This window comes from Carcharhinus amblyrhynchos, chromosome 3, assembly GCF_965287045.1.
Source record: "Carcharhinus amblyrhynchos chromosome 3, sCarAmb.v2.hapA, whole genome shotgun sequence".
Taxonomy (NCBI): domain Eukaryota; kingdom Metazoa; phylum Chordata; class Chondrichthyes; order Carcharhiniformes; family Carcharhinidae; genus Carcharhinus; species Carcharhinus amblyrhynchos.
The window spans coordinates 73,192,048-73,220,017 of record NC_137326.1 but is presented as its reverse complement, the minus strand read 5'-3'; the positions used below and the strand labels follow the sequence as shown (position 1 = coordinate 73,220,017).

General features: G+C 45.3%; 1 protein-coding gene across 1 annotated transcript in view; it reads left to right on the top strand.

Annotated features, from left to right (window-relative positions):
• ankmy1 (ankyrin repeat and MYND domain containing 1) overlaps positions 1 to 27,970 on the top strand; it is an 81,067-nt gene that overhangs the window by 14,350 nt on the left and 38,747 nt on the right. Inside the window, exons 4-10 of the mRNA XM_080186125.1 lie at positions 1,698 to 1,914; positions 7,092 to 7,256; positions 10,984 to 11,477; positions 12,776 to 12,947; positions 20,007 to 20,156; positions 23,389 to 23,541; positions 26,780 to 26,887. Of these exons, the coding sequence (XP_080042251.1) occupies positions 1,698 to 1,914; positions 7,092 to 7,256; positions 10,984 to 11,477; positions 12,776 to 12,947; positions 20,007 to 20,156; positions 23,389 to 23,541; positions 26,780 to 26,887 (1,459 nt within the window). The remainder of the gene's footprint in view (positions 1 to 1,697; positions 1,915 to 7,091; positions 7,257 to 10,983; positions 11,478 to 12,775; positions 12,948 to 20,006; positions 20,157 to 23,388; positions 23,542 to 26,779; positions 26,888 to 27,970) is intronic.

The following is a 27,970-nucleotide window of genomic DNA, read 5'->3' as shown; positions in this document are numbered from 1 at the left end:
CCTGTTTTGATACTTCCGAGCCCTGTCCACCTACCCCTCTTCCGAATCTGAGCCGGTCCACAATATCTCTGTTTTCAAATTCTATGCCCTGAGCAATAAATCCCACCTTTGCTTTTGGTGGCGTTGTTAACTTGCATTGTTGCAATGGGTTGATTTGTTAGGCAGTGCCTGGTGCACGCAGAGACACAGGGCACACGGAGAATTGGAGCACATAGTGTACATGTGGCTGCTAATAGTTGGCAGTGGGATGGGAGTGGGGGGAAGAGAGGGTTGGGGGTGGGTGGGGTTAGTTGTTGCAGAAAAGGAACAGTAGTTAAGAGGAGCCCAACAGCAAAATGCCCTTTCTTGCAGAGACTGGAAAGGGGGAAGATGGCACAGAGGGGGCAATGTTTGGGGGAATGGAATAAGAAAGGCATGACATTGGAGGATGGAGTGGAACATGTAGTTAACATCAGAGCAATTTGTGAGATGAGGATGTTACGAGGAATGAATGGAATATGATGGATATAGAATGAAAGGGTTGGTCTGGGAAGGATAGCATAGGAATTTAAAGCAGCAACGGTTGCAATAAAGATACCAATATCACTGCAAATATTTTGTAGGTCTCTTGTAGTAATAAACTGAAAACAAAATATTTTGGATGTAGGAAAGGAAAACAGAAAATGATAGAATTAGTCAGCAGAAAACCAGCAAAGACAACAGGATGAATTTTCCAATTATGTCCACCTCGGGAATTCTAGCGGGCAGGACAGACAGTTCGATGGATCGTTGAAAGGTCCATTGATCCCTGACAGGAATTTCTGTTCTAGGGGTGGGGAGGACAGGAAATTCCCACCAATGCTTCAGAGTGATTATTGATGATTGATCCGCAGTGTTAACTTTGTTTCTCTCTCCACCAGTGCTGTTTGAACTGCTGACTATTTCCAGAAATTTCTGTAAAATATTGAAGATGGTGGGGGGTGGGGTGGGGGTGGGGTAGAAACTTAGGGTAGCAGTGAAGGGGTTTTGGATTGCCTTTGGAGCACTTCCAGGGGCCTCCATGTTCTGTCTCTGTACCGGGGAACCCGATGATATAATGCCCTGTCCCACTCCCCAGTGACACCATGCCCCACCCACACCCCTCAGTGACGTGGTTTCTTTACCTTCCTCAGCCTTAGTCTGGAGGTTGAGAGTTGTCCCACTGTTCCCCTTTACAGCCATTGACTAACTTCACCTTCTCGGTCCTGATGCAAAATCGATGATCTCACTATTGCCTCAGGCTGCCTGCCTGAATGTCAAAAGCTGCTGTTTACAAACAGAGAAAAGTTCACAAACTTCAGAGCAGACAATCATGTCTGAAGTGCTCTCAAAGCACCACCACCTCTTAACTGGGTCTCATAGTCTTTTCCTGTTTTAAGTGGACTCCACCAGTCAGATCCCAATGTTGTTCTCCATTGTCAGCTGATAGGGTCTTTTGAATTTTGTGAGCCCAGACTCTGATGCTTCCACAGCCACCTCTCAGTTTGGGACCCTCCCATTGACTGGGCCCTACGCTGTAGCACTGTCTGTTTCATTGTAAGTCTATCTCTGCTTTGGAGCATTTGAAGGTGGTTGATCACATGATGTAACGTCCAATTAGAAACACATCCAATCAGAGTTGACAACCCCAAATTTGATGCACACTCCATTAACACAGTGCCAAATTCACTTTCCTGTAGGCACTTTCAGGCAAAGCAAACGTGGAATGTGGCAGCTGTAATAGAAGGAAATCGAGAGGACTTCGGTCCGAAAGGACCTATTGAATGCAGTTCCGAAGAACTGATCATTGCAGCCGGAGAAGGGGACCGTGAGAGAGTGCACAAGATTCTCAAAACTAACTTAGTGAGTGCCGATGTTGCTGATATCGATGGCCATGCATCACTGATTGGTGCCTCAGTAAGTACCACTCCTGTGTGCGTATAAGGAACTTTCATAACAAGTGGCATTGTTACCAAACTGTCAGAAATGACCCAACACACTGAAAAATCTTCCCACTCTGCTGGGGGCTTCTGATCTCAATTAGAGTCAGCGTTCCTTCTTTGCCCTTGTTGGTGAATTGGTACTGACTCAGCACTGGGAGTGTTTTGCTGTGGGCTATATAGCATCCCACCTCCATAACAGTAAGAAGTCTCATAACACCAGGTTAAAATCCAACAAGTTTATTTGGTAGCATGAGTTTTCGGAGCGCTGCTGCTTCATCAGGTGAATGGGACAGTGGGTCAGACACTGTCCTTTTACACACTGGAACTGGACGGGATAGTGGATCCTACATTGCCATCCACAGACACTGCTGTGGAGCTCCACCACAGTGGAGAGTGGTGCGGGGCTGGGGGTATCAGGTGGCCCATGCAAGGAGGGGGGTGGAGTTGGTCCAAGTGGGTTGTTTGGGGGGTGGGGGAAGGATCAGCTGCAGAGGGCAACCATAGCATGGTGGGTGATTAGCCATGGAGGCCAGCAGTAGCTGGGGGAGGCAATGACAGACAGATCTCTGTGTTCAATCTGCCGGCTTTCAGTGAGTTTAGGCTTCGATCCACTCCCCCTGTTGATGGGAAACTCTTGCACTTGTACTTTTTTTCACAGAGTGAGGTAAGATTTGATTTTTTAGTTCCCCAGCAATACAGCACAATTCTATCCCATTTTCATGCATTTATCATTTCTTTGGTAAAATGCTCCCAAAGGATTACAAAGCTGTGGTGAAGAAGGACACATGAAGCTTGCCTGTTGGAAGAAAAAGCAAACTAAGATTAAAAATGATAAGAAGAGCAAACCAAAACAGCATGTAAACAGAATTTAAAAAATGGGTCGAGAAACATGTAATGACTCATAAAAACATAAGAAATAGGAGCAGGAGTAGGCCATCTAGCCCTTCGAGCCTGCCCCGCCATTCAATAAGATCATGGCTGATCTGTCGTGTCTCAGTTCCACATTCCCACCCTCTCCCCATAACCCTTAATCCCCTTGCCTATCAAAAACCCATCAACCCGCGTCTTAAATATATTTAACGAGGCAGCCTCTACCACTTCAATGGGCAGAGAATTCCAGAGATTCACCACCCTTTGAGTGAAGAAGTTCCTCCTCAACTCTGTTCTAAACCGCCCCCCCTTTATCTTGAGGCTGTGCCCTCCAGTCCTACTGTCCTTTCTGAGCGGGAAGAGCCTCTCCATCTCTATCCTATCCATCCCATTCATCATCTTATATGTCTCAATGAGATCTCCCCTCATTCTTCTAAACTCTAACAAGTACAAGCCTAGTTTATTCAGCCTCTCCTCATAGTTCAACCCCCTCAACTCTGGCATCAGCCTAGTAAACCTCCTCTGCACTCCCTCCAAGGCCAAAATATCCTTGCGTAAGTGCGGCAACCAAAACTGCACACAGTACTCCAGCTGCGGCCTCACCAGTGCCCTGTACAGCTGCAGCAAGACCTCCCTACTTTTATATTCAATCCCCCTCACTATGAAGGCCAGCATCCCATTTGCCTTCCTGACCACCTGCTGCACCGTCGCATGCTGCAGTTTTTTGCCATGTAAGTAATAGTCCTTCCTACCATTATTCCTACCAAAGTGGACAACCTTACATTTGCCAACATTAAATTCCATTTGCCAGTTCCTGGCCCATTCGCCCAGCCTATCTAGATCCTTCTGCAGACTCTCCACACCCTCCGCACAATTTGCTGTTCCACCAATCTTGGTGTCATCAGCAAATTTCGACACCATACACTCGGTTCCCTCCTCCAGATCATCTATATAAATGGTAAATAGCTGAGGCCCCAGCACTGACCCCTGGGGCACTCCACTAGTCACCAACCGCCAATCCGAATGGCACCCATTGACCCCCACTCTCTGCCTCCTATTTGACAGCCAATCCTCTATCCACGCTAACACCCTACCCCCAACTCCATGACCCCTGACCTTCTGTAATAACCTCTTGTGAGGCTCCTTATCAAACACCTTCTGAAAATCAAGAAAGACCACATCCACTGGCTCTCCTCTACCCACCACCCTAGACACATCCTCATAGAACTCCAATAAATTTGTCAGACAAGACTTCCCCTTAACGAAACCGTGCTGCGTCTGCTCTATCAAACAGTTCTCCTCAAGATGCCTCGCTATTTTCTCCTTGATCACGGATTCTAACATTTTACCTACAACAGACATTAAACTAACCGGCCTCAGTCTGTGGAGGAATTATCACTGAATGTGCTGTCCATTGCTGGTACTTTGCATAGGTACTGGGCCACTCCACTGCTGATGGGTCACCAGTAAGGATGGAAGTTGACACTGCGGGATCAGTCTCACTGGTGCCAGGAAAATTTCAGACACATTCCCTTGAAGCTTTCATGGATAATGCTGAAGACATACACAGGTGAAATGATTCCACTGAAGGGCCACTTTGAAGTAGCTGTGCAACTCAATAGGCAAACAGCAGATTTGCCTCTACACATAGTAAAGGGCAACTATCCAGCATTGGTGGGTCATACAGAGCTGGAGAGATTCAGCTGAACTGGGCTGAAGTCAACTTGATGACCAATGTGAATCAGGCCTCACACATATTCTAAAGAAGCACACTGTTGTGTTTGATGGAGAGGATGAAAGACATCACAGTTAAATTGAAGATAATAAAAGGAAGGCAAACAAAATATTTGAAGGCAAGGTGAGTACTCTATGCTATCCGGCTGACTTGGAATGACTTATGAAGCATCAGGGAACAAAGTTTGCTGATCAAACATCTTAACAAATTCCTGCAAGTATATAAGAATACCGCATATACCACAACCAAGACCCCTCCTGCATTATTAATGATGAAGAGACGGCTATGACTGGCATTTGATCTTTTGAAACCTCTGAAAGCTAAAGAGACCATACAACAGCAACAATAAGGACAGGTGGAATGGCAGGGAAGCAAATCAAAGTATTCCACCTAGGACAAGGAATTTTGGCTAGGAATTACTCACAGGAGAGAAGTGGGTTCCTGCCAAGATCCTTGCAAAGACTGGATCCATCTCTTATATTGTCCAAACCAGAGGTGACATTATCTAGAGGAGACATGCAGACCAGATGTGGCTGGAAGAAATGATCCTGGAAGGAATTGGAACTTCCTGAGAATACAGATTCAACCGTACAAAGTCCTGCCACCCTGACACTAACAAACACTGTTGAGGGAAACAACACCTCACCTTCAGATCAAATACAAAGTCAACCTGAAGTGGCTACGTCAACGCCAGTCAAATCAATTATTGATAATGTTCGTGCAAAGACAAAAACACCAGAGATTACAACCAATGCGAAGATGTCAGAAATTTGCTGTAAGCCATTCCAAGAGTAACCCCCAGACCATCTGACTTATTGATTATTGTTCATGTTGCACTTGTTTTGAATTTTTTGGGGACATTCAGTTTAAGAGGGAGGAAACGTTCTGTATTTCTATTGATTCTTATTGACCACACAGATGACTGCTGTGTTAATATATTCGTGTATTCACCAAGGGTGACATTACAGGTCACTTGCGCGGGGAAACTGAAGAGGAAGCAATCATTTAAGTGAACACAACACTGTAAATAAAGCTCCGTTATTTGTAACCCTCCATGCTTTCTAGTGTCAATTCTTCAAGACACAACAATAGACAGACTGGTAAAATTGGCAAACACTTATCAGGTGACATTTTTGGAAGGAAGAATGAAGAGAGACCAAGTGAATAAATGGTCCCATTTTAAATGTTGTTGACTGACCGTGAGAGCTGGGAGTGCAGGGACACAAACTCTTGAAGATGGCAGGTCAAGTTGAGACAGCTCTTAAAAAAGTATGTGGAATTTTTTGCTTTATTAATGGACCCTCGAATATAAAAATAAGGACATTATGTTACTTGTTCCTAAACCACAGGTTAGGACTCAGCTGGAGTATTGTGTTTAATGTTGAGTAACAGGTCACCCATTTCAGGCAGAGATGAGGAATAATTTCTTTTTTAAAAGGGAAGTGAATCTCTGAAATTTTTTACCACAGAGAACTGTTTAGTCTGAGCTGACAAGGACTCCAGTACACCAGATGATGGAACAATCCAGAGGCTAAAATTACAGAATTGCACAGATATAATTTCAGATTCAATTATAAGTAATTAATATATACCAATCAGAGTTGTACATTTGTATAGGACTTATCTATGCCCAGTCACAGCCATTGATTCAGATTACATCATGCATAGGATATAATTGTTAAGAACCAATTGCAATATGAGCACATTTACTTAATTATGATAACCAATCAGTGTAAATGTTTGAATATGCTAGTTGATCTAATCTGTCACCAGCTACAAGTTGTCCTTAACATCCCAACTTGTGTCTATTGTAGATATCAGTTATCTCTATCATGTTCAAGTGTCTGAGTTGATGAATTCTCTCAGATTATGAGGCTTCAATCAATAAATGACCCCATACTCTGATGTTGCCTAAGTGATCTGTAGATCACTTAGTTGCCAGAACAGGGTCCTCATTGTTTTATAGTCTGTCAGACTTCGCATCTAGTGTATATTTCTCTACTAGACTGCATTGTTTAACCCTTTCACTGAGTATGATTATTTGTATAGTTACTTATCCCCTTCATTGAGAGACCAGAGAAGCTAAAATTGTTGTCGTCAGAATAGTGATGTTTAAAAAGATATTTCACAGAGGTGTTCAAGATCATGAAGGGTTTTGATCAAGTAAATAAGGAAAAACTGTTTCTCATCACAGAATGGTCAGTACCCAAAGGATGCCGATTTAATGTGAATGGCAAAAGAACCAGTGGCGCCATGAGGAAATATATTTTCACATGGCAGGTGAGTTGAGATCTGGAATGCACTGAAAGGGCAGTGGAAGCAGATTCAACAGCAATTTTTAGAAGAGAATTGGAAAAAATATTTGAAGGGAACAAAAAAAAGACAGGATCTCAGGGAACAAGCAAGGCAGTTGTCTCGCAAAGAGCCAGTATACACCTAATTGGTCAAATGGCCTCTTTCTATTCTATACATTCTTTGATGGTGTGATTGCATGTTGGTCTGACTTTTGTCATCTCACACAGCTTCATCTGAGCAATTTCTTACAGGTTGCTTGCAACAGATTTATCGTCAACATGCTGCTAGATAGTGGAGCAAATGTGAACAAGCTGAACAATGAGGGTGTCTCTGCACTCAACTGCGTCATGACACTTTACTATCCCACTGGCTCCTTTCTACACAGAGATATCTACAGAATTGCAAACAAGAAAGAGGTTTGTTTCACTTGAAGCTAACACCAACTGGTGAGAATTTTCCCTACGTCCATTTTCTTTATTTCACAGGACAACCAGATTCTGCTTCACTTCATTGATAAAGTTATTCAGAATGAGCATGACCCAGAATGCAGTGAGAATGTGGCGATCAAGGCAGTGGTGGAGTAAGTAGTTCAAATGTGTTTAAGGGGCAAGGAGACAAGCAATTTTTTTTATTTGTTCGTGGGATGTGGGTGTCATTAGCTGGGCCAGCATTTATTCTCCAGCCCTAATTGCCCTTGAGGGGGCACATTGCATTGGATCTAGAGTCACATCTATGCTAGACCAGCTAAGGACAGCAGATCTCCTTTCTGAAAGCAACATTAATGAACCAGATGATATTTTACAATGGTTTTATTATTAGACTTCTAATTCCTGATTTTTACTGAATTCAAATATCACCATCTGCCTTGATGGGATTTGAATCCAGGTCCCCAGAATATTACCCTGGGTCTTTGGATTATTAGTCCAGTGACAATTCCACTACGCCATCTTGTTCCCTTAAATGAGGGAATAGATAATTACAATGGTAGAATTAGATGAGAAAGGATGGAAAGCAAGGGGAGGGGGCAACCTTACTCTTATTTTTTATTTATTCTTTCCTGGGATTTGGGCATCTGTGGCAAGGCCAGCATTTGTTGCCCTTGAATTGAACAGCTTGCTATACTATTTTAGAGGGTGATTAAGAAACAAACACACTGCTGTGGATCTGGAGGCCAGACTAGGTAAAGCTGACAGATTTCCTTAGTGAACCAAATGGATTTATAATGGCAACTGTTTCATGGTCACCATTTTGGAAACTAGCTTTTAATTCCAGATTTATTCATTAAATTTAAAAATCCACCGACTGCTATTCTGGGGTTTGAATCCATGCTCCTAGAACATTAGCCTGGGCCTCGGGATTACTAGCCCAGTGACATTAACACCACCCCACCATCCCCCACTTGTGAGATAGAAGAGATTGTGAAGGTAGAAGGCAGGAGGGGTTCAAAGTGGGCTGTGAGAAAAAGAATTCATGTGAGGGCACTGTCATTTCCAATGATTCCAGCACTGCCACAGATTGCGGCTTCAGTCATAGCCACACAAAAATAAACACCACCTTCACCAGCAGGGCAAGAACATAGAGCCATACCTCCCACTGCCAAATCAGTGCTGTTGCCACTGGTTGTCCTTCACATTGTCCTGCACAAGAGACAGAAGTATATTAGTGAGTCTGGTATGATTTGTTTATGTGGCGCACCTGTCTTGGTTAAAGAGCTGAGAGTCTGTGTGAACTGTGGTTTTGTTTCCCTCAGTCATGGGATGTGGGCATCGCTGGCATTTATTGCCCATCCCTAATTGCCCTTGACAAGGCGGTGTTGAGCTGCCTCCTTGAACTGCTGCAGTCCATGTGGTGTAGGTACACCCACAGTGTTGTTAGGGAGGAAATTCCAGGATGTTGACCCAGTGAAAGTGAAAGAACAGCAACATATTTCCAAGCCAGGATGGTGAGTGACTCAGAGAGGAACCTCCAGGTCGTGATGTTCCCAGGTGCCTGCTGCCCTTATCCTTCTGGATGGTAATGGATGTGGGTATGGAAGGTGCTGCCTAGGAACCCTGGTGAGTTCTTGTAGATGGTACACACGGCTGCCATTGTTTATCGATGGTGGATGGAATGCCGAACAAGCGGGCTGCTTTATCTTGGACAATGTCAAGCTTTGTGAGTATTTTTGCAGCTGCTGTCATCCAGGAAAGTGAGGAGTATTCTATTACGCTCCTGTAGATGGTAGACTGGCTTTGGGGAGTCAGGAGGTGAGTTACTCACCACATGTGCGTGTGAAGCTTGCAACAGTGCTAGGTGTGTGAGAATGAGGTGAAGAATAGTGATAAGTATATTGAGCAATATATGAAGCTGGTGGCACAGGTGAAGAGAGATCTAAAGGCATTTGAAGGTGCGTTCACTGACCTTGACAACTTTTGTGAGGTCATTGAACTTCCTGCAGACCCAATCTGGCATTTATTGGGCCATCAATCTGGTGCAGTGTGTCTGGAGACTGCCCTGGACCATGTGAGTGGGTGACTCTCCTCCTCTGCATCTTCTCCACTAAGGCATCTAGTGCAATGTAGGAGTAGCTTGGAGCCCACCACGTGATGTGCCATCATTCAATATTCTTTTTGCTCATTGGCTGCTCTGCAATCAGTTCCGGCACTTGATACAGCCACAATGCAAAAGATACAATGAAAAGATACTAGCCAGCATTTAAATTGTTCTAGACTCTCATGGTTATCTACCTCTTAAGTAAGAAGTCTCACAACACCAGGTTAAAGTCCAACAGATTTGTTTGGTAGCAAAAGCCACTAGTTTTCTGAGCGATGCCCCTTTGTCAGATAAGTGGAAGTTCTGTTCACAAACAGGGCATGTAAAGACACAAACTCAATTTATAAAATAATGATTGGAATGCAAGTCTTTACAGGTAATCAAGTCTTTAGGTTCAAACAATGTAAGTGGAGAGAGCGTTAAACACAGGTTAAAGTACCTCCTATGTACCTCCTACTCAGGCACTCAGTCACTCAACAGTATTGTCAGGACTGGCCATACATAGTAATCATTTAAATGAGGTGGCAGCACATTGTCTTGGAAGGCAGTATGTGTGCACAGCAATCCCCGCACCCATCTTTGGGCCTCGGTGGAGTTTGCAGCCTTTACCCTTAGTTAGACCAGCCTTTTTTTGACAGCACTACATTGCATTCAGTACAAATAAAAACCATTGGGACAGAGCTTGAATCGTAAACTTTGACACCCAGATTTTGAAGTGTGTTGCAACATGCTCATGCTCTCTTTGGTTAGCTTATGTTGCCATATGTGTCAGTCGAACTAATCTTTAAGATGTAGGAGCAGAAGTAGGCCATTTGGCCCATCAAGGCTGCTCCACCAATGAGATATTGACTGATTTGAAATGATAATCCTCAACTCCACTTCTCCCCCTTATCCCCATAACTCTTGATTCTCTGACTGAGTAAATGTTCCTCAACCGGAATACAGGGAATTCTGATGCTGGGCTAAGTTTACTGCACCTTGACGCCCCCTGCGCTATTCTAATAGGTTTGGGTGGCACGGTAGCACAGTGGTTAGCACTGCTGCTTCACAGCTCCAGGGACGTGGGTTTGATTCCCGGCTTGGGCCAGTCAGTGTGGAGTTTGCACACTCTTCTCGTGTCTGCATGGGTTTCCTCCGGGTGCTCTGGTTTCCTCCCACAATCCAAAGATGTGCAGGTTAGGTTGATTGGCCATGCTAAATTGCCCCTTAGTGTCCTGAGATGCCTAGATTAGAGGGGTGAGTGGGTAAAATATGTAGGGATATGGGGATAGAGCCTGGGTAGGATTGTGGTTGGTGCAGACTCAATGGACCAAATGGCCTCTTCCTGTGCTGTAGGGTTTCTATGATTCTATGTTTGAATCAGTCTGAGCAATGAATTGAATAAGCTGCTTTCTGCGCTATGTATGCCAACCTGGGACTGAAAATGGCAAATCACTAAATGTAACCTCATATTTTACTTCCAACTTGACCACACTCTTTCTCCAAGGCCCAAAACAGAAGTGTCTCCATTTAACCTGTTTGGATACTTTGCGCTGAGGTATTTCCACTGCAGAGTTTCTGATTGTACCACATGCCCTATGGTGAGTTCATGTTGAATTCCTTTCCCTCCAGGCACCAATGAAGAAGGGGATTCAGTTGGGATCAGATGAGGAGCTGACCACCCAGGTGAAGATGGCCAAACGAATCTCAGTTTACAGCCACAAGATCCGATTGGGCAGCATAAGCTCCCAGAAGATTGCGCCTGTTTCACTGTTGCCGGGAAGCTCAAGTGAGCTAAAGCAGGCGGGGGAGCAGGTGGAGGAGCAGGTGGAGGAGGAGGAGACTCTGGATTTGGAGGACTTTCTGGAGCAGGAAGACGCTGAGTTGGGAGGTGATGATTTGGAGGGCGTACTGTCTCCATCAGCAGGGCCTCCCTCAGTAGCTCACTTTGAATCGTTACAGAGCTTGCATCACTATCAATTCGATGTCACTGACCGACATTTGGAGCGTGCAGCTCAAGTCTTAAGTAAGAACCATCACTTTAGGAGGTTGACTGAGAAAGACATGATTTCACCTGATTTCAAGCACAATGAGAGACTATGGAGAATAGCAGCGATGAAATCTCAGTAGGTGCAACGAGACCATTTCTCTCACTTGTATTGCTGGGGGCCTCGTAATAATGGCAAACAGTTGAACACAACCCACACACATTACCCGCCAACCTGCTCGACCCTGCTCACTGTAAACTGATGACCATGCAAGCTACTTTCCCTCATTCTCTATTCTCCACTCCCCTCCCCCTCACCCTCCACCCACCACCCACCCAACCTCCATTTTCTCATCATCTAGTGAGAGCATTAACTTGAGCTAATTTCAGTCCAAATTCATGGCGGGCGACTCCTGAGCACTTTACTTGTGTGCCTCGTAATGAGTGGCGACCATGGAGAATGACATCAACCACACACCGAATGCCGTCACCTGACCACTATCTGCAGTGCAACCCCAAGACTGCTGGGTCCTGAGGCCCACTGGAGTACCATTATGGTTAATAAGTTAACTCAACATTGGGATCGAATGTGCAGCTTCCCTGCATAGGCCTTGCAGTCAGATTCCTACTCTTCCTCCAATACTAAATACAATGTGCAGGATCCTCTGGCCTCCCCTCAGCATTCTTCCTGGCAGTGGGATTTTTGGCTCCTGCTGTTGTCACAGTAGGAATTCCCATTGAAGCCACCTCATGCTGTTCAGAAACGCATGGCAGAGGGTGCGCTGCCAGTAGGACCAGAAAATACCGCCGGTGCGAATGGCCAGAGAATACTGGGCAGCTTCAAAGCTCAGTTATCCCCAAGTTCTCCCCTGTCTCTTTATTAATTGCATTCACCTCGCTGTAGTCAAATTAACTCTCCTTTGCCCCACTACCTGTCCAGTGTAACTCCATACAGTTTGTTCCAATGCTCCTGCTTGATTCAAAACTATTAATAAAAACAGGAAATGTTGGAAAAGCTCAACATCTATAGAGAGAGAAACAGAGTTAATGGACTGTAGTTTCTGAGCTCCTGAGTACTGGATTTTTTTGAGGGGGGGGAGGTGCGGGGGGGGGCGGGGGGAGGCAGGAGGGGAGTGGGTATCCCTCTCAAAACTCCATGGGTAATGGTTTGAACAACAATTCAGAGCCATGGTGGCATCGAGTGCCACTCCAAGGAAGGCACAGCCCAACGCTTTGCGTCTGTCTGACCCTTCTTAGAGTGGACTCAAAACAACTCTGCTTCTCACTTCACACAGTGGTGCTGGGCTGGCATTTCCTGTTCTATTTCAGATTTCCAGCATCTCCAGTATTTTCCTCTGAAAAATTCCTAATCCTTGATTCATCATGGGCTAAATTAATGCGTAATTCTTTGATTTCCATGTGTGTTGCTATTCCCAGGCACAGGAGGAGAAGAGAGATCATTACCTTGCTTCTCCGCAGAGGGGCAGATCCCAACATTTCCACAAAACCAATCCCGCCGCTCTTTTTCGCCATATTGACAGGGGACCTCAACGCAGTCGATTTCCTACTGGGGAACAAAGCCGACCCAAACATTCGACTTAAATCACAGGTAATGCACCTAACTGTACCAGCAACACAAAAAGGCAAAAGAAAAACACCATTGACATGACTGGATGCTGTGACGTATTAACCATACACAGGCAACAGTATGACTTGGACTTAGGCTCTGTGTTGTGATGCAGTCTTGAAACTCAACAAAAACTTACATTTAGACCAGTGCTTCCCCATATTTTTCCTACTGTGGCCCCATACTGAATGGTTCTCAGAATGTGAGATTTCAATTAGAGGATTGACTGGATAGACTGTTCTCCTTGGAAAGAAGGTTAAGAGGAGATTTGGTCTGCATTTGGCCCCCCAATGCAGAGCAGATGACCTACAGTTGTCAACACCTAAAATCTACAGTGAATGCAGGACGCTAAACCAGAAGAGGGATAATTGAATCACTGTTTCATCTGGAAGGAGTGTTTGGGCCCCTGGACGGTAGGAAGGGTGGAGGTAAAAGGGCAGCTTTAGCATCCCAGACATGTGCATTGCAAGGTGCTGGGAGAAGGAGGGCATTCAGCAGGCTATTGAAAGTGGAGCAGGATATCATGGAATGGTTGGTACTTTTGAAGTATAGTCATTGTTGTGTTTCAGAAAATCTTCCACACAGGAAGGCTCCAAAATATCAGCGAAATAAGGGCCAGGAACTTTTTTAACTAGGGCACTGGCACTGGAGAAATCATTCTGCTCTTCTTTGAATAATACTGTAGGAATTTTTAGATCCAGTGAGTGTATTGCCTTGATTGAAGGTCTCTTCTGACAGTGCAGCAGGTTGAGATTGTGTGTTTTAGGCTCTGACATGGGAACTTAAATGAATGACTTTCTAATTCAGAGGAAAGCATGAGCAACAGAGGAGAGAGAAGTGGCAAGGGTAGGGGCTTATGGTCCCTGGGTTGACCCCAGCAGACAAGTGAACAACTTTAGTTGAGGAGAGTGCGACCCAATCGTGTCTAATGCGACAATGGATGGCTCATCCACGTGTGTTTCCTCAGAGGATCATGAAGTACGCGTGACAAGTAATAAATCAAACCAAAAATCGTTGGAATCCTCTAGCCCAAAGGGTCACTCAGCAGCTAGGTATATTCCAGACTGAGATCAGTAGATCGTGGACTCTCTCTGCTCCAAAGGAAATGGGGATCTAATGGGAAAGTGAAGTTGGGGTTAAAGGTCAGTTATGATCTGAATGAATGGCAGAACTAGCCCGAGGGGTCAGAAGATAAGAAATAGAGGCAGGAGTTTGCCATTCAGCCCATCAAGCTTATTCTGTCACCAGGACGAATGACAGGGATGGTAGACAACAAATATTTGCTGGGGCCAGTGGCAGAAATGAGGGAATGACTGAGCAAACCCATGGAGCAATGGAAAGCCAATAACTAGGTCATGGGGAATTGCAAGGACTGTTGGAAATGGCTTGAAGGGGAATTTTTTTCCCAAAGTGAAACTGAGCAAGTGGGATTGGAATGGGATAGGGTGCGGGAGGGATACAGCAGCTTAAATAGAGATAGCTTCATTAGTCGTCACAGGAAATGATATGCCCAAGATTGAACCAGAGGTGCTTGTTTAGAGGGAGAGATTTTGGAGGTATGCGAGAGGATGGGCGGTTTAAGGGGAGTTTGGACGAGGATCGACTTTTCTGGGGCTGCAGAAACATGAGGGAGGAATGTGGGCGTAACTGGTTTGAAATGGTTGTGGTGAGCTGGCAACCCCCAGGATGTTGTCAGTGGGAATCAAAACCTATGCCTCACCATACTGCACCGTCCCCTTATTACCTTTCCCCAATCTCCTTCGATACTGTTCTTTGTCAGTCCTATTGAGTGTTAGAGTCCTAGTCCAAGGTTGGTATGGTTTTGTTGAACATAAAGTTGAAGCACAAGATCAGCCATGATCATACTGATGATCGTTGTTAATAAGGGTGGTTAGGGGTTCAGGAGAAAAGGGAGGAGAGTGGGGATGAGGAAAATATCGGCCATGATTGAATGGAGGAGCAGTCTCGATGGGCCGAGTGGCCTAATTCTGCTCCTATATCTTATGGTACTGAATGATGAAGCAGGCTCGGTGGGCTGAGTGGTCTATTCCTGCACCCATATCTTATGTTCTGATGTTCTTACCCCCACTTCATTGCTCTGTCTTGTTGAATTCATACTTCACCCTGTTTCCCAATCTGAACCATGATGAACAGAAATGTTAGATTCATTTCTCACTATCTCCAAGTAAGGATGAAGACTTAGCTTTCTTTCTAAGAGCAGAGAACTTCTACTGGGTGGTTTCTGCCACCCAGTTGGCTCCTCAAGGAGGCAATGGCAGCACTTTTGCAAAGTGCCAATGGCCTTCCCTAGGGGTCCTCGTACCCCCCACTCCCCTCACCCCTGCATGCCACTGTGTCCTCCCATTTCCCGTAATCCCGCATGCTACCGTGCCCGTCCCACCCACTCCCCGCAAACCTACAGAACCAACCTACAGAATCCATAAGATTCCAAGGCATAGGAGCAGAAGTAGCTCATTGGACCAATCAAGACTGCCCTGCTATTTAACAAAATCACGACTGTTGTGATGTGATAATCCTCAGTTACACTTTCCCAATTTATCCACACAACCCGATTCCCAAACTGATTAGAAATCTGTCAATCTCAGCCTTGAATACTTAACAACCCAACCTCTGCAGCCCCCTGTGGTAAAGAATTCCATGGATTCTCTACCCTCTGAGAGAAGAAATTCCTCCTCACCTCTATCTTAAATGAGACTTGGAGATGATGCCCTCTTATCCTAGACGCTCCCACACAACCTCTCAGCACCTGCTCTGGCAAGCCCCCCGAGTATCCTAAGGGTGGGATTTTCCACACCCCATCCCCCCATGGGGCAATGGAGGTAACTCCTCCATTGGCTCGCGGTATCTTCGAATCCACCACAGTCAACTCGTCTTCTCATTGTTTGTACCCCCCACCACTGGTGAACCTGCAGCATGCTGGACGTTGCTGTCGGCAGGATTAGAATACCCTGCTGGCTGGAAAGGCTGGCACGTTTCAATGTTTATGTCTGAACAAGGTCGCCCCTCATTCTTCTAAACTCCAATGATCCAGATCCAATCCATTCAACCTGTCATCAGAAGAAAATCCCTCCACACCAGGGATCAACTGAGTGAATCTTCTGTGGACTGCCTCTAATGCCAATATATCATGCCTTGCAATATTCCAGATGTGGTCTAACTAGCGCCTTGTATAAATTTAGCAAGACGTCCCAATTTTTATAGAAACCATAGAAACCCTACAGTACAGAAAGAGGCCATTTGGCCCATCAAGTCCACACTGACCACAATCCCATCCAGGCCCTACCCCCTTATCCCTATATATTTTACCCACTCATCCCTCTAACCTATACATCTCAGACACTAAGGGGCAATTTTAGCATGACCAATCAACCTAACCCGCACATCTTCGGACTATGGGAGGAAACCGGAGCACCCGGAGCTAACCCACTCATTCCCTTTGAAATAAAGGCCACCCTTCCACTTGCCTTCCCTATTACCTGCCGAACCTGCACGCTAGCTTTTAGTGATTTCTGCACAAGGACTCCCAAATCCCTCTGTGCTGCAGTTTTTCTCCATTTAAATAATATTCAGCTCCTTCATTTTTCCTACCAAAGTGCATAACTTCACATATTTCTACATTACTTTCCATCTGCCAACTTTTTGCCCAATCACCTAATCCATCTGTATTCCTTTGGAGACTCTTTGAGGGCAATATTACCATTGCGTTGCACCCATTTTCAGGTGTGATGCGGTGATAAAGTCAGGCATAAAGCAGTTGGCACGATTGAGGCCGGTTTTCGTGACTGGCAGCATTTTACAAGTGCTGGATTTTGGGTGTGGTCAGCCTCTCACTGGAAGTGGGTGGGAGACAAGTTAATATGTGGAAATTTATTATAATACTATTTTAAATCTGTTTAGTGAGCCTGGTGCCCAATCGTCCAGGCCCACCTCCCCTTTATAACCTGTCCGGAAAGGTTCACCCCAGTGAGGAATAGACATGATCCCCATGAACGAGCAGCAGTCGAATTAGCTTTGCCAGTGGAACCAGGGGCCATTGAAGCCCCCGGGGAGGCTAAAGGCAAGGGGGTGTGGTGCCCCTTGGGCAGTGTCAGGCTGGCAGTGCCACCCTGGTTCCTGGGCAATGCCGGTCTGGCACCTGGGCAGTGCTAACGGGGAAGAGGGGTTAATGGGGGGAGGCGACCTGCTGCCACTGTGCAGTGATTAGTGGGGAAAGGGAAGGAGAGGGGGCCCACTGCCATCTGCAGGGATCGGTAAGGGGGGAGAGGAGGGAAAGGGGGCCCACTGTCGCTATTGGTGGGGAGGGGAAAGGGAGGGAGGGAGGAAGGGAAGGGGGCTCGCTGCCACTCTACAGCGACTGGTGGGGAGAGGGAGGGGGACGGCAGGTCCACAATCAGTGGGGGAGGGGAGTCCGCGATTGGTCTGGGCAACATGGGGGATGGTGATCGGCAGGGGCTATATCTTGGGCTGTGGGCCCTCGCGATTGCAGGGGGTGGAGAGCTGCGTTAGGCCGTCAGGGGCCTGACAGCTCTCTCTTTTCTGTCACAACCCTGGTACTACCAATGCACATGTGTAGCATCAGAGGCCTGCACATGCTCACTACTGCCCTCTGCAGGGTTTTAGGTGCATAAACCCTGCCCACAGGCTTCTGCAGCAAGTAACAGGCTTGCTGATATATTTTGCAGGCAGAGTATGTATGGGGGGGCTTGAAAACATGACCAAAAAACAGATCTGAAACTCTCCCAGTTTCAAGACCACCCAGCATTTACCAAAGAAAATGCTAAAATAGCCCCCTTTGTGTCATCCTCACCTATCTATTAGCCTTCCTATCTATTCTTGTATCATCCACAAATGTGACAACAGTACATTAACTTCTCTCATTTAAGTCAGTAATTTATATTGTAAATAATTGTGGCCCCATCACTGAAAATGGCCCTCATCCCAACTCTGTATTCTATCAGTTAGCCAATCCTCAATCCATGTTAATATACTATCCCCAACAACAGGGGCTCTTATTAAGTCCAATATCTTATCAAATGCTTTTTGAAAATCCAAGTGTATTACATCAACTGGTTCCCCTTTATCTATCCTGTTCATTACCACTTCAAAGAATTCCAATAAATTTGTCAGGCATGATTTCCCCTTCATGAAGCCATGCTGACTCGATTTGATTGCATTATGTATTTCTAAATGTTCTGCCACTACATCCTTTATAATGGACTCTAACTTTTTTCCGATGACAAATGTTAAACTGGGCTGTTTTTAATCATAGAAATCATATCATAGAAACCCTACAGTACAGAAAGAGGTCATTCAGCCCATCAAGGCTGCACCGACCACAATCCCACCCAGGCCCTACCCCCACATATTTCTACATATTTATCCACTAATTCCTCTAACCTACACATCCCAGGACACTAAGGGCAATTTTTTAGCAGGGCCAAACAACCTAACCAGCACATCTTTGGACTGTGGGAGGAAACCGGAGCACCCGGAGGAAACCCACGTGGACACGAGGAAAATGTGCAAACTCCACACAGACAGTGACCCACATCGGGAATCAAACCCAGGTCCCCGGAGCTGTGAAGCAGCAGTGCTAACCACTGTGCTACCATGCTGCCCACTGTGTTGTTTTCGTCTCCGTCCTTTTTGAATAAAGGTTAAATTGGCAGTTTTCCAATCCTCCAGGACTTTTCCAGGATTTAAGGATTCTTGGAAGATTACGACCAGTGCATCCATTATCTCTGTAGTTACTCCCTTTAATATCCTAAGGTACAATCATCAGGTCCAGGGGATTTAACAGCCTTTTGCTTACCCTGGTACTTTTTCTCTAGTGATAGCTATTTTATTTTCTCCGCCCCCGCAACACCCTCTCCTGCGTTTGTCCCTTGATTGATTAGTATTTTTGGAAAGCTATTAATGTCTTCCACCTTGCCATTTCCTGTTTACCATTATTTCCCCAGTCTCTTTCTCCAAGTGACTTATGTTCACTTTGACCTCTCTCTTCCTTGTTATATATTTGAAGAAGCTCATACAGTCCTGTTTTATGTAAGTTGCTATTTTACCCTCATGGGCATTGTTTTGGTGATCTTTTATTTTTTAAAACTTTTCTAATCCTCTGTCCTACTACTAATCTTCGCCACATGGTATGTTTTTTCTTTCAGTTTAATACATCTTTTTAATACCCCTCCCTGGATTTATTCCCTTCCAAGAATCCTTCTTCCTCATTGGGATAGATCTTTGTTGTTAATGATTGACTATTTTCATAAACGTCTGCTGTAGCTGATCAACTGTTTTTTTTGCTGAACTCCTTTGCCAGTCCATTCCAGCCAACTCTGACCTCATTCCTTTATAATTACCCTTATTTAAGTGCAGCACAGTTGTTTTTGACTCAAGTTTCTCACTCTCAAACTGAATGCTAAATTCTGCCATGTTATGGTCACTGTTTCCTAGGGGATCTTTTTACTCTGTGATTGTTTATAAACCCTCCTCATTACACGTTACCAGATCCAAAATAACCTGATCCTTGTTTGGATCCATAACATGATCCACTATGATGGAGCTATCCCAAATACAATCTGTGAATTCTTCCTCATGGCCACTGCTACCAACTTGATTTTCCGAATCTACATGAAGATTAAAGTCACCCATGATTAAAATACTGCCTTTTTCACATTCCCCCATTATCTCCAAATTTATTCTCCATCCCACAGAATAGCTACCATTAAAGTGCCTCTAGACGACTCCCACCAGTGCCTTCTTCCTCTTGTTATTTCTTACCTCTACCCAAAAGGATTCTACATTTTCCAATCCAAGATCATTTTTATCTCGTACTAACAAAGCTACCCCACCTCCATTTCCTTCCTGCCTGTCCTTGCAAAAAGTCAAATTTCTTGAAAATTTAGTTCTCAGCTTTGATCTTTCGACCATCTCCAAAACAGAAACAAAAGACCTGATGGGATGTGCAAGATGAAAACCAAATGGCCATGAACATGAGCGCTGTGCTTTGCTGTTTGCTTGCAGATAAAGGAACTGGACGGACTGGTGCCACTCCACGTCGCAGTGGCTATCCCTGGCAAGAAAGGAGTGGCCATTACGCAGCTGCTTCTTAATGCTGCAGCCAACCCTGATGAAGGGGCAAATGATGCTGATGTGATCTATCAGCCTGATCAGGTATGGTGCTAAATGGGTGATCCCACATACTTGTTCTGCGGAACTCCTTAAACGTATTTGGATAAGGTGGACAGTAACTTTACTATCTGTCATTCTAGGACAGCACAGTAAGAAATCTCACAACACCTGGTTAAAGTCCAACAGATTTATTTGGCAACACAAGCTTTCAGAGCACTGCCCCTTCATTAGATGAGTGAGGACTTGTGTTCACAAACAGGGCATATACAGATACAAACTCAATTTACAGGATAATGGTCAGAATGCGAGTCTTTAAAGGTAATCAAGTCTTAAAGGTACAGACAGTGTGAGTGGAGGGAGGGCCAAGCACAAGTTAAAGAGGTGTTTATTGTCTCCAGACAGGACGGTTATTAAGATTTTGCAAGCCCAGGCAAATGGTGGCAGTTACATATAGTGTGACATGAACCCAAGATTCCGATTGAGGCCATCCTCATGTGTGCGAAACTGTTCATGTCGCACTATCTGTAATCCCCACGACTTGCAAAATCTCACTAACTGTCCTGTCTGGAGACAATACACATCTCTTTAACCTGTGCTTAACCCTCTCTCCACTCACATTGTCTGTACCTTTAAGGCTTGATTACCTGTAAAGACTTGCATTCCAGTCATTACCTTGTAAGTTGAGTTTGTGTCTGTATTTGCCTTGTTTGTGAAAAGAACTCGCACTCACCTGATGAAGAAGCAGTGCTTTAAATATTGTGCTGCCAAATAAATCTGTTGGACTTTAACCTGACACTGTGAGACTTTTTACTGTGCTAACCGCAGTCCAACACTAGCATCTTCACATCATTCCAAGACAGGGCAGACAAGCAAATGAGCAAAAGGTCTAAAACTAAAACAAAATGCAAAACTAAAACTATTTAGTTTTGCATTTTGAGAACTGCCAATGTTTTGTGGTGCATGAAGAACCCTGGCTGGCTGATTTAAAAGAAAACTGGGAACTTGAGACAGTCCAAAGCAAGTCACTATTTGTGGGATAAAAGTTACTGGTTACAGCCGCACAACACCTGTATTTCTGCTGCTACAGGTGACATTTTGGCTCTGAAATGGAGTCCACAGCATTTGGGTTGCAATAGGAGTAAGTGTCCATCTGGCAGTGTCAGAGTAGACCAAAGCACTGCAACCATTACCCACCGCTTACAGATTCCTGTACAGCCTGCTGTAGGGCTCAGACCTACTGCCCAGACTCAAATGTGGGAGCGATTCGTTAGGTGGGTAGCACAGTGGGACATAATGTAACAATATAATGCCATGTCAGAAATGGCACAGTAGTTAGCACTGCTTCCTCACAGTGCCAGGGTCCCAGGTTCATTCCTGGCTCGGGTCACTGACCGTGTGGAGTTTGCGCTGTTTGAAAAAGGAGGTAGACAAAAGGCGGGTAACTATAGGCTGGTTAGCTTAACTTCTGTAGCAAGGAAAATGCTTGAATCTGTCATAAAGGAAGAAATAGCGAGACATCTGGACATAAATTATCCCATTGGTAAGACACAGCATGAGTTCATGAAGGGCAAGTCATGTTTGACTAATTTGGTGGAATTCTTTAAAAACATTACATGGGCAGTGGAAAATGGGGAACCTGTGGATGTGGTGTATCTGGATTTCCAAAAAGCATTTGACAAGATGCCATACCAAAGACTGCTACATAAGATAAAGGTGCATGGCATTACGGGGAATGTATTACCATGGGGAGAGGATTGGTTAACTAACAGAAAGCAAAAAGTGGGGGTAAATGGGTGTTTTTCTTGTTGGCGATTAGTGACTAGTGGTGTGCCTCAGGGATCAGTGTCGGGACCACACTTGTTTACGATTTACATCGATTTGGAGTTGGGGACCAAGTGTAGTGTGTCAAAATTCGCAGATGACCCTAAGGTGGGTGGTAGAACAAAGTGTGCAGAGGACAATGAAAGTCTGCGAAGGGATACAGATAGTCTAAATGAGTGGTTGAGAGTCTGGAAGATGGAGTACAATTTGGTAAATGTGAGGTCATCCATTTTGGTAGGAATGACAGCAAAATGGGCTATTATTTAAATGGTAAAAGATTGCTGCATGCTGCTGTGCAGAGGGACCTGGGTGTCCTTGTGCAGGAATCTCAAGGAGTTGGTTTGCAGGTGCAGCAGGTAGTTAAGAAAGCAAATGGAATTTTGTTCTTCATTGCCAGAGGGACGGAGTTCAAAACCAGCGAGGTTATATTGCAGTTGTGTAAGGTGCTGGTGAGGCCACATCTAGAGTACTGTGTACAGTTTTGGTCTCCTTATCTGAGAAGGGATATATTGGCACTGGAGGGAGTGCAGAGGAGATTCACTAGATTAATTCCGGAGTTGTGAGGGTTGTCTTATGAGGAGAGATTGAATAGACTGGGGCTATACTCATTGGAATTCAGAACAATGAGGAGAATATGAAGGTAAATAGATAAGATATAAGCAGGGAAGTTGTTTCCACTGGCAAGTGGAGCTAGAACTAGGGAGCATAGCTCAAAATAAGGGGAAGCAGATTTAGGACTGAGTTGAGGAGGAACTTCTTCACACAGAGGATTGTGAATCTGTGGAAATCCCTGCCCAGTGAAGCAGTTGAGGCTACCTCATTGAACGTTTTTAAAGCAAGGATAGATAAATTTTTGAACAATAAAGGAATTAAAGGTTATGGTGAGCGAACGAGTAAGTGGAGCTGAGTCCACGAAAAGATCAGCTATGATCTTATTGAATGGCAGAGCAGACTGGAGGGGCCACATGGCCTACTCCTGCTCCTCGTTCTTATGTTGTTATGCACGTTCTCCCTGTGTCTGCATGAGTTTCCTCAGGATGCTCCAGTTTCCTCCCACAGTCCAAAGATGTGTGGTTTAGGTAGATTGGCCATGCTCAATTGCCCATTAGCGTCAGGGGGACTAGCTAGGGTAAATGCATGGGGTTGTGGGGATAGGGCCTGGGTGGGATTGTGGATGGTGCCAACTCGATTGGCTGAATGGAGTCCTTCTGCAGTGTAGGGATTCTGTGATTCAATGATGAGGCGCTCCTCAAAGTTACAGCCAACTCTGATTTTTGATGGTACTGGCTCGAAAATTATTAGCCAGCGTGCAGCCTGAGTCACCCCACTAATAATGAAGAGACTCTAGGGGCTGAATGGCTTCCTGCTGCTCCTCCTAGAAATAAAGGGCATTTTGAGATACCCTGACAGTGTGACAAGAGCAGTGCACCAACGTAACTTCTCTCCTTAACAGCTCACCGAGCCAGTGATGCCAACAGGGTTCGTCATGAAGAGTCCCAATTTGTTGGGAGTCCCATCACATTATCATTCTCCCTCGGATATAATTGCTGTGGAAAATGGACAAACTCCACTGCATATAGCTTGCCAACGTGAGGACAGCTACAAGGTAAGCACATGCAATATCATCCATTGGCAGCCAACTCCCTGGGCAGGGGTTCTGCTGAAATCTATAAAGGCATCAATGTTGGAATGATTGAGGTGGGGGGTTTGGGGGACCGGGGGCAACGGGAAGGGGAGTGGCTGTGGTGTGTTTTGAATAAAAGCTAGATGCTGGGTGAATGGATGCAGAACGTTCGTGATGTCCAGCCAATTTCAAGAAGTGATGGCTGGAAGAATCTCTCAATAAAATGAGCGGCACGGTGGCACAGCGGTTAGCACTGCTGCCTCACAGAGCCAGGGACCCAGGTTCAATTCCAGCCTTGAGTTTGTGTGTGTGTGAGTGTGGAGTTTGCACGTTCTCCCTGTGTCTGTATGAGTTTCCTCCGAGTGCTTCAGTTTCCTCCCACAGTCCAAAGATGTGTTGGATAGGTGGTTTGGCCATGCCAAATTGACTCTAGTGGCAGGGGAATTAGCAGAGTAAACATGTGTGGTTACGGGAATAGGGCCTGGGTGGGATTGGGATCAGTACAGACTCGTTGGGCTGAATGGCCTCCTTCTGTACTGTAGGGATTCTATGAGGATAATTCCTCTTTTCCTTTTCTTGAGTGGCCTCCCATTGGTAAGATTATTGATCACTGGGTGCACAGCTGCACTGGGTGAGCTTTGTGCCTTCTGCACAGTGGAAACACATCATTACCACACTGGAGCTTGATTGGCAGTGGATGATAAGGTGCCCCCTGTATGCAACAATGTGGTGGTGCAGCAAAGCAGAGAGGCCATGCAATGGCATGGGGGCCCCCATCTTAGAAACACTGATCTTATCTACAATGCTAATATTGAGCTGAATTTTCTTAGCCCCATGGAGATTGGGTTGGGGGCAATGGGGGCCTCAACATCAGGCAACATTTCCCTCAGGGTGGACTGTCACTAGAACTGGCAATTCACTCAAATGGAGTTGGGGCAAGGAAACCAATTGAGGCCCTGACCAAGAGGCGTTTTACCCAGCGCTGCTACTTTCCTGATGTCCCTCACTGTGTCGGGAGCATGGCAGTGGTGCAGGTCAACATCTGGCTGGAGGGTCAGCAGCCCACAAATAACAGAATAAATTGGCAACCTCAGGAGACCACAATGATCACAGAAGCCCTGGAGTAGCCACAGGCTATCTCTTCTCATAAGAAAAAGTAAAGTAATTGGATGGCAAATGCGGAATCAGCCAATTAGTAAGCTACTTTACATAAAGTTAACCCAGCAATCACACTGTGGCTCTGTGTGGGCTTAGGAGCTGTAGATAGTGCCAACCTTGGGGATCCAATGCCCACAGAAGATGTCAGATCAGTGGGAGTCATGCATTCCATTAGAGGGTGGCACAGTGGTTAGCACTGCTGTCTCAAAGCGCCAGGTTCCTGGGTTCGATTTCTGGCTAGGGTCACTGTGTGGAGTCTGAACATCCTCCCCACGTCTGTGTGGGTTTCCTCCGGGTGCCCCAGGTCCCCCTCTGTCTGAAAGACGTGCTGGTTAGGTGCATTGATCATGCAAAATTCTCCCTCAGTGTACCCGAACAGGTGCCGGAGTGTGGTGACTACGGGATTTTCACAGTAATTTCATTGCAATATTAATGTAAGCTTACTTGCGACAAAAAACTTTTGACAGTTGGATCTTTGACAGGTTTGGTGTAGAAATTCAGCCAAACGCCTGTTTCCTGTCACCAACACCTTTTATTGTGCACCAAGAGAAAGGGCCACCCATACCTGTGGCTTATCATCAGGTTGTCTTCACCTCGGGACCTATAACTCTGGTCCGGGGAGAGTAATGGGTTAACACCCCCGGCGAACCTCCACTCACTCCATAAAGCAAATTGTACTCCATAAAGCCCACGGGAAGATATATTGATGATTCCCTGTGGCCTTTGTGGCCATCATAACAGTTAGGCTACATTCAAGGAGATGTGGAGGGAACATAGTGTCTGCTGGAAATCCCAAAAGTTTGTATTTTCCCATTTGCGGTGAAGTTTTGATACTTGGGAGTATGTAGTTTTATGTTAACATATTCCCTTCCCGGAGGGCAGAATATTAATGAAGAACCACCTTTCACTGGGATTGGAAGCACTAAAGATAAGTTTAATAGTTCTATAAAAATGGGTTGGAAGCACTCTAGAGGAGGCAGTTGCCCTAGGTAGGGAGCTTGCATCAGCCAATGGGAGCGTGGAAGGACAGCCTGACCCATGACTTGGAGGTGACCGACCTTGGGAAGGGTGGAGGAGGAGGTTTATTGATTAAATCAAAGACTGTCTTTAAAATATTACAAACACCGATCACCTACTCTCAGCAAACTGGCAGTTCAACACTTGTTGGGTCTCCATTGAAGTCAGGAGCCATAAATACTTGACATTTCCTATCAACAAAATTCACCTGTTTTAAAAAGTTACAGTTCAGTGGTGTGATTATCATCAGAGGAATCTGCAATGTGAAAATATATACACTATCAAAGGATTGCACGTGAAGTGTTTGTGCTTGCATGTGGATAGTTTGCGTGTAGATGTTTTGATGTGGATGGTTTGCGTGATGATGATTTGCACGTAGATGGCCTATGTGCAGGTGGTTTCCATGTAGCTAGTTTGCAAGTTGATGATTTATATGTGGACAATTTGTATGTGAATGGTTTGCATGTAGTTGGTTTCACATAGATGATTTGCATGAGATAATGGGCCAAATGGCAGCCTTCAGCACTGCAGGGATTCTGTGGTTCTATTCTATGTGGATGGTTTGTATCCAGATGGTTTGCATGTTAATGGCCTGTGTATGGATGGTGGACTGTTAGATGGTTTGTGTATGGATGGTTTGCATGTGGGTGTGTTGGCTGTGGGTGGTTTGTGTGTGGAGAAGGCTTGCATGACTCGGTCAATGAATGGCCACCTCCTGCACTGCAGGGATTCTACAATTCTATCCTATGTGGATGTTTTGCAGGTGGATAGTTTGTGTATAGATTGCATGTTGATGGTTTGTGTGTATAATTTGTATGTGAATGGTATGTGTGTAGTTGGTTTGCGCAAGGATGTTTTTTGTGATTCAATGGACCAAATGGCCTCCTCTGGCACTGTAGGGATTCTATGCTTCTACTCGTTGGATGGTCCGCGGGTGAGGGGTGTGGGTGCGCGAGTGGTATGCGTTGAGTAATTTGCGTCTGAGGGGTTGCTGTTAGTCAGTTTGCATTGAATGTACACTGATGAACGTGATATCTAATTACAGTACGCACACGAGATTGTCCGTTTGCTCCTGAAGCACAAAGCAACTCCCAACGTGTTGTGGAGTGGTCACTCACCCCTTTCAATGTCCATCGCCAGTGGTAATGACCTGGTAAGTGCTAAATGATTTGAAACTGTTCATCATTATTAAACTGCCTTCCCCTTTTAATAGTATAGAGATGAACTTTTCCCCACTACTTACCAGGATTAACTTCCTGCAGACCCTGCTGTACATTGTGCACTTGTCAGACGAAGATTAAATTGTGTTTGGTGTAATGCCATCCAACTTAAATAACCTCCAACTTATGCAAGACTGTGGTACATGTATATGGCCAGATGGGCACCTGCAGCGTTTGTTGGGGCTTTGAATGGCACTACCCTTAAAAGAATTTTTCAATTGCCATCTAATTTCTGCAGTACTGAGTATCTGCCACACGATGGTGCTAGTGTACCATACACGAGTACTGGGACTGCTATTCCCCTCTAGTGGCAGCACCCAGTACTGCACCTGACAGAAATAAAACCAAAGTGCCCGAAAAACTCAGCAGGTCTGGCAACGTCTCTAGAGAAACAGAGTTAACGTCTCGAGTCCAGTTTGATTCTCCTTTTAGAACAGCAGGGCCTTTAGACAATTCGAATGGATTACCGTACAGACAGTTTGATAAATAGTAGAGATGTTGTAAAGTGTAACTTTGGGAACTGGTCCAGCTTTAAAAAAGGATTAGAGGAGAGAGTGTGTGGAGTAGAGTTATCAAAATGATTACATTTCATTTCTGCTGAGGGAAACCAAGAGAAGCTGGGGTTGTCCTTTCCAGAGTCGATGGGCCAAAGGTTCTCTTCTGCACTGCAGTAATCTTTGATTTGAAAGAGATTTTCACGGCTTGATCAATAACTTCATCTGTGCTGTAAGGTTCTAAGATTATATGAAAAACAGAATGTCAATACATCTCAATATCCATCCTGTTTGGCAAATGTGAATAAATTAACACAAACTGTGCTGGAGGGACAATATCGTTATCCTCTCCCCAGATCCATCAATGGCATCAACACCAGTTAAACCACTGGTCCGACAATTCACCTTCCCCCGTCACGGACCTTCCTCTGGTCCGACAATTCACCTTCCCCCGTCACGGACCTTCCTCTGGTCCGACAATTCACCTTCCCCCTTCACAGACCTTCTTCTGGTCCGACAATT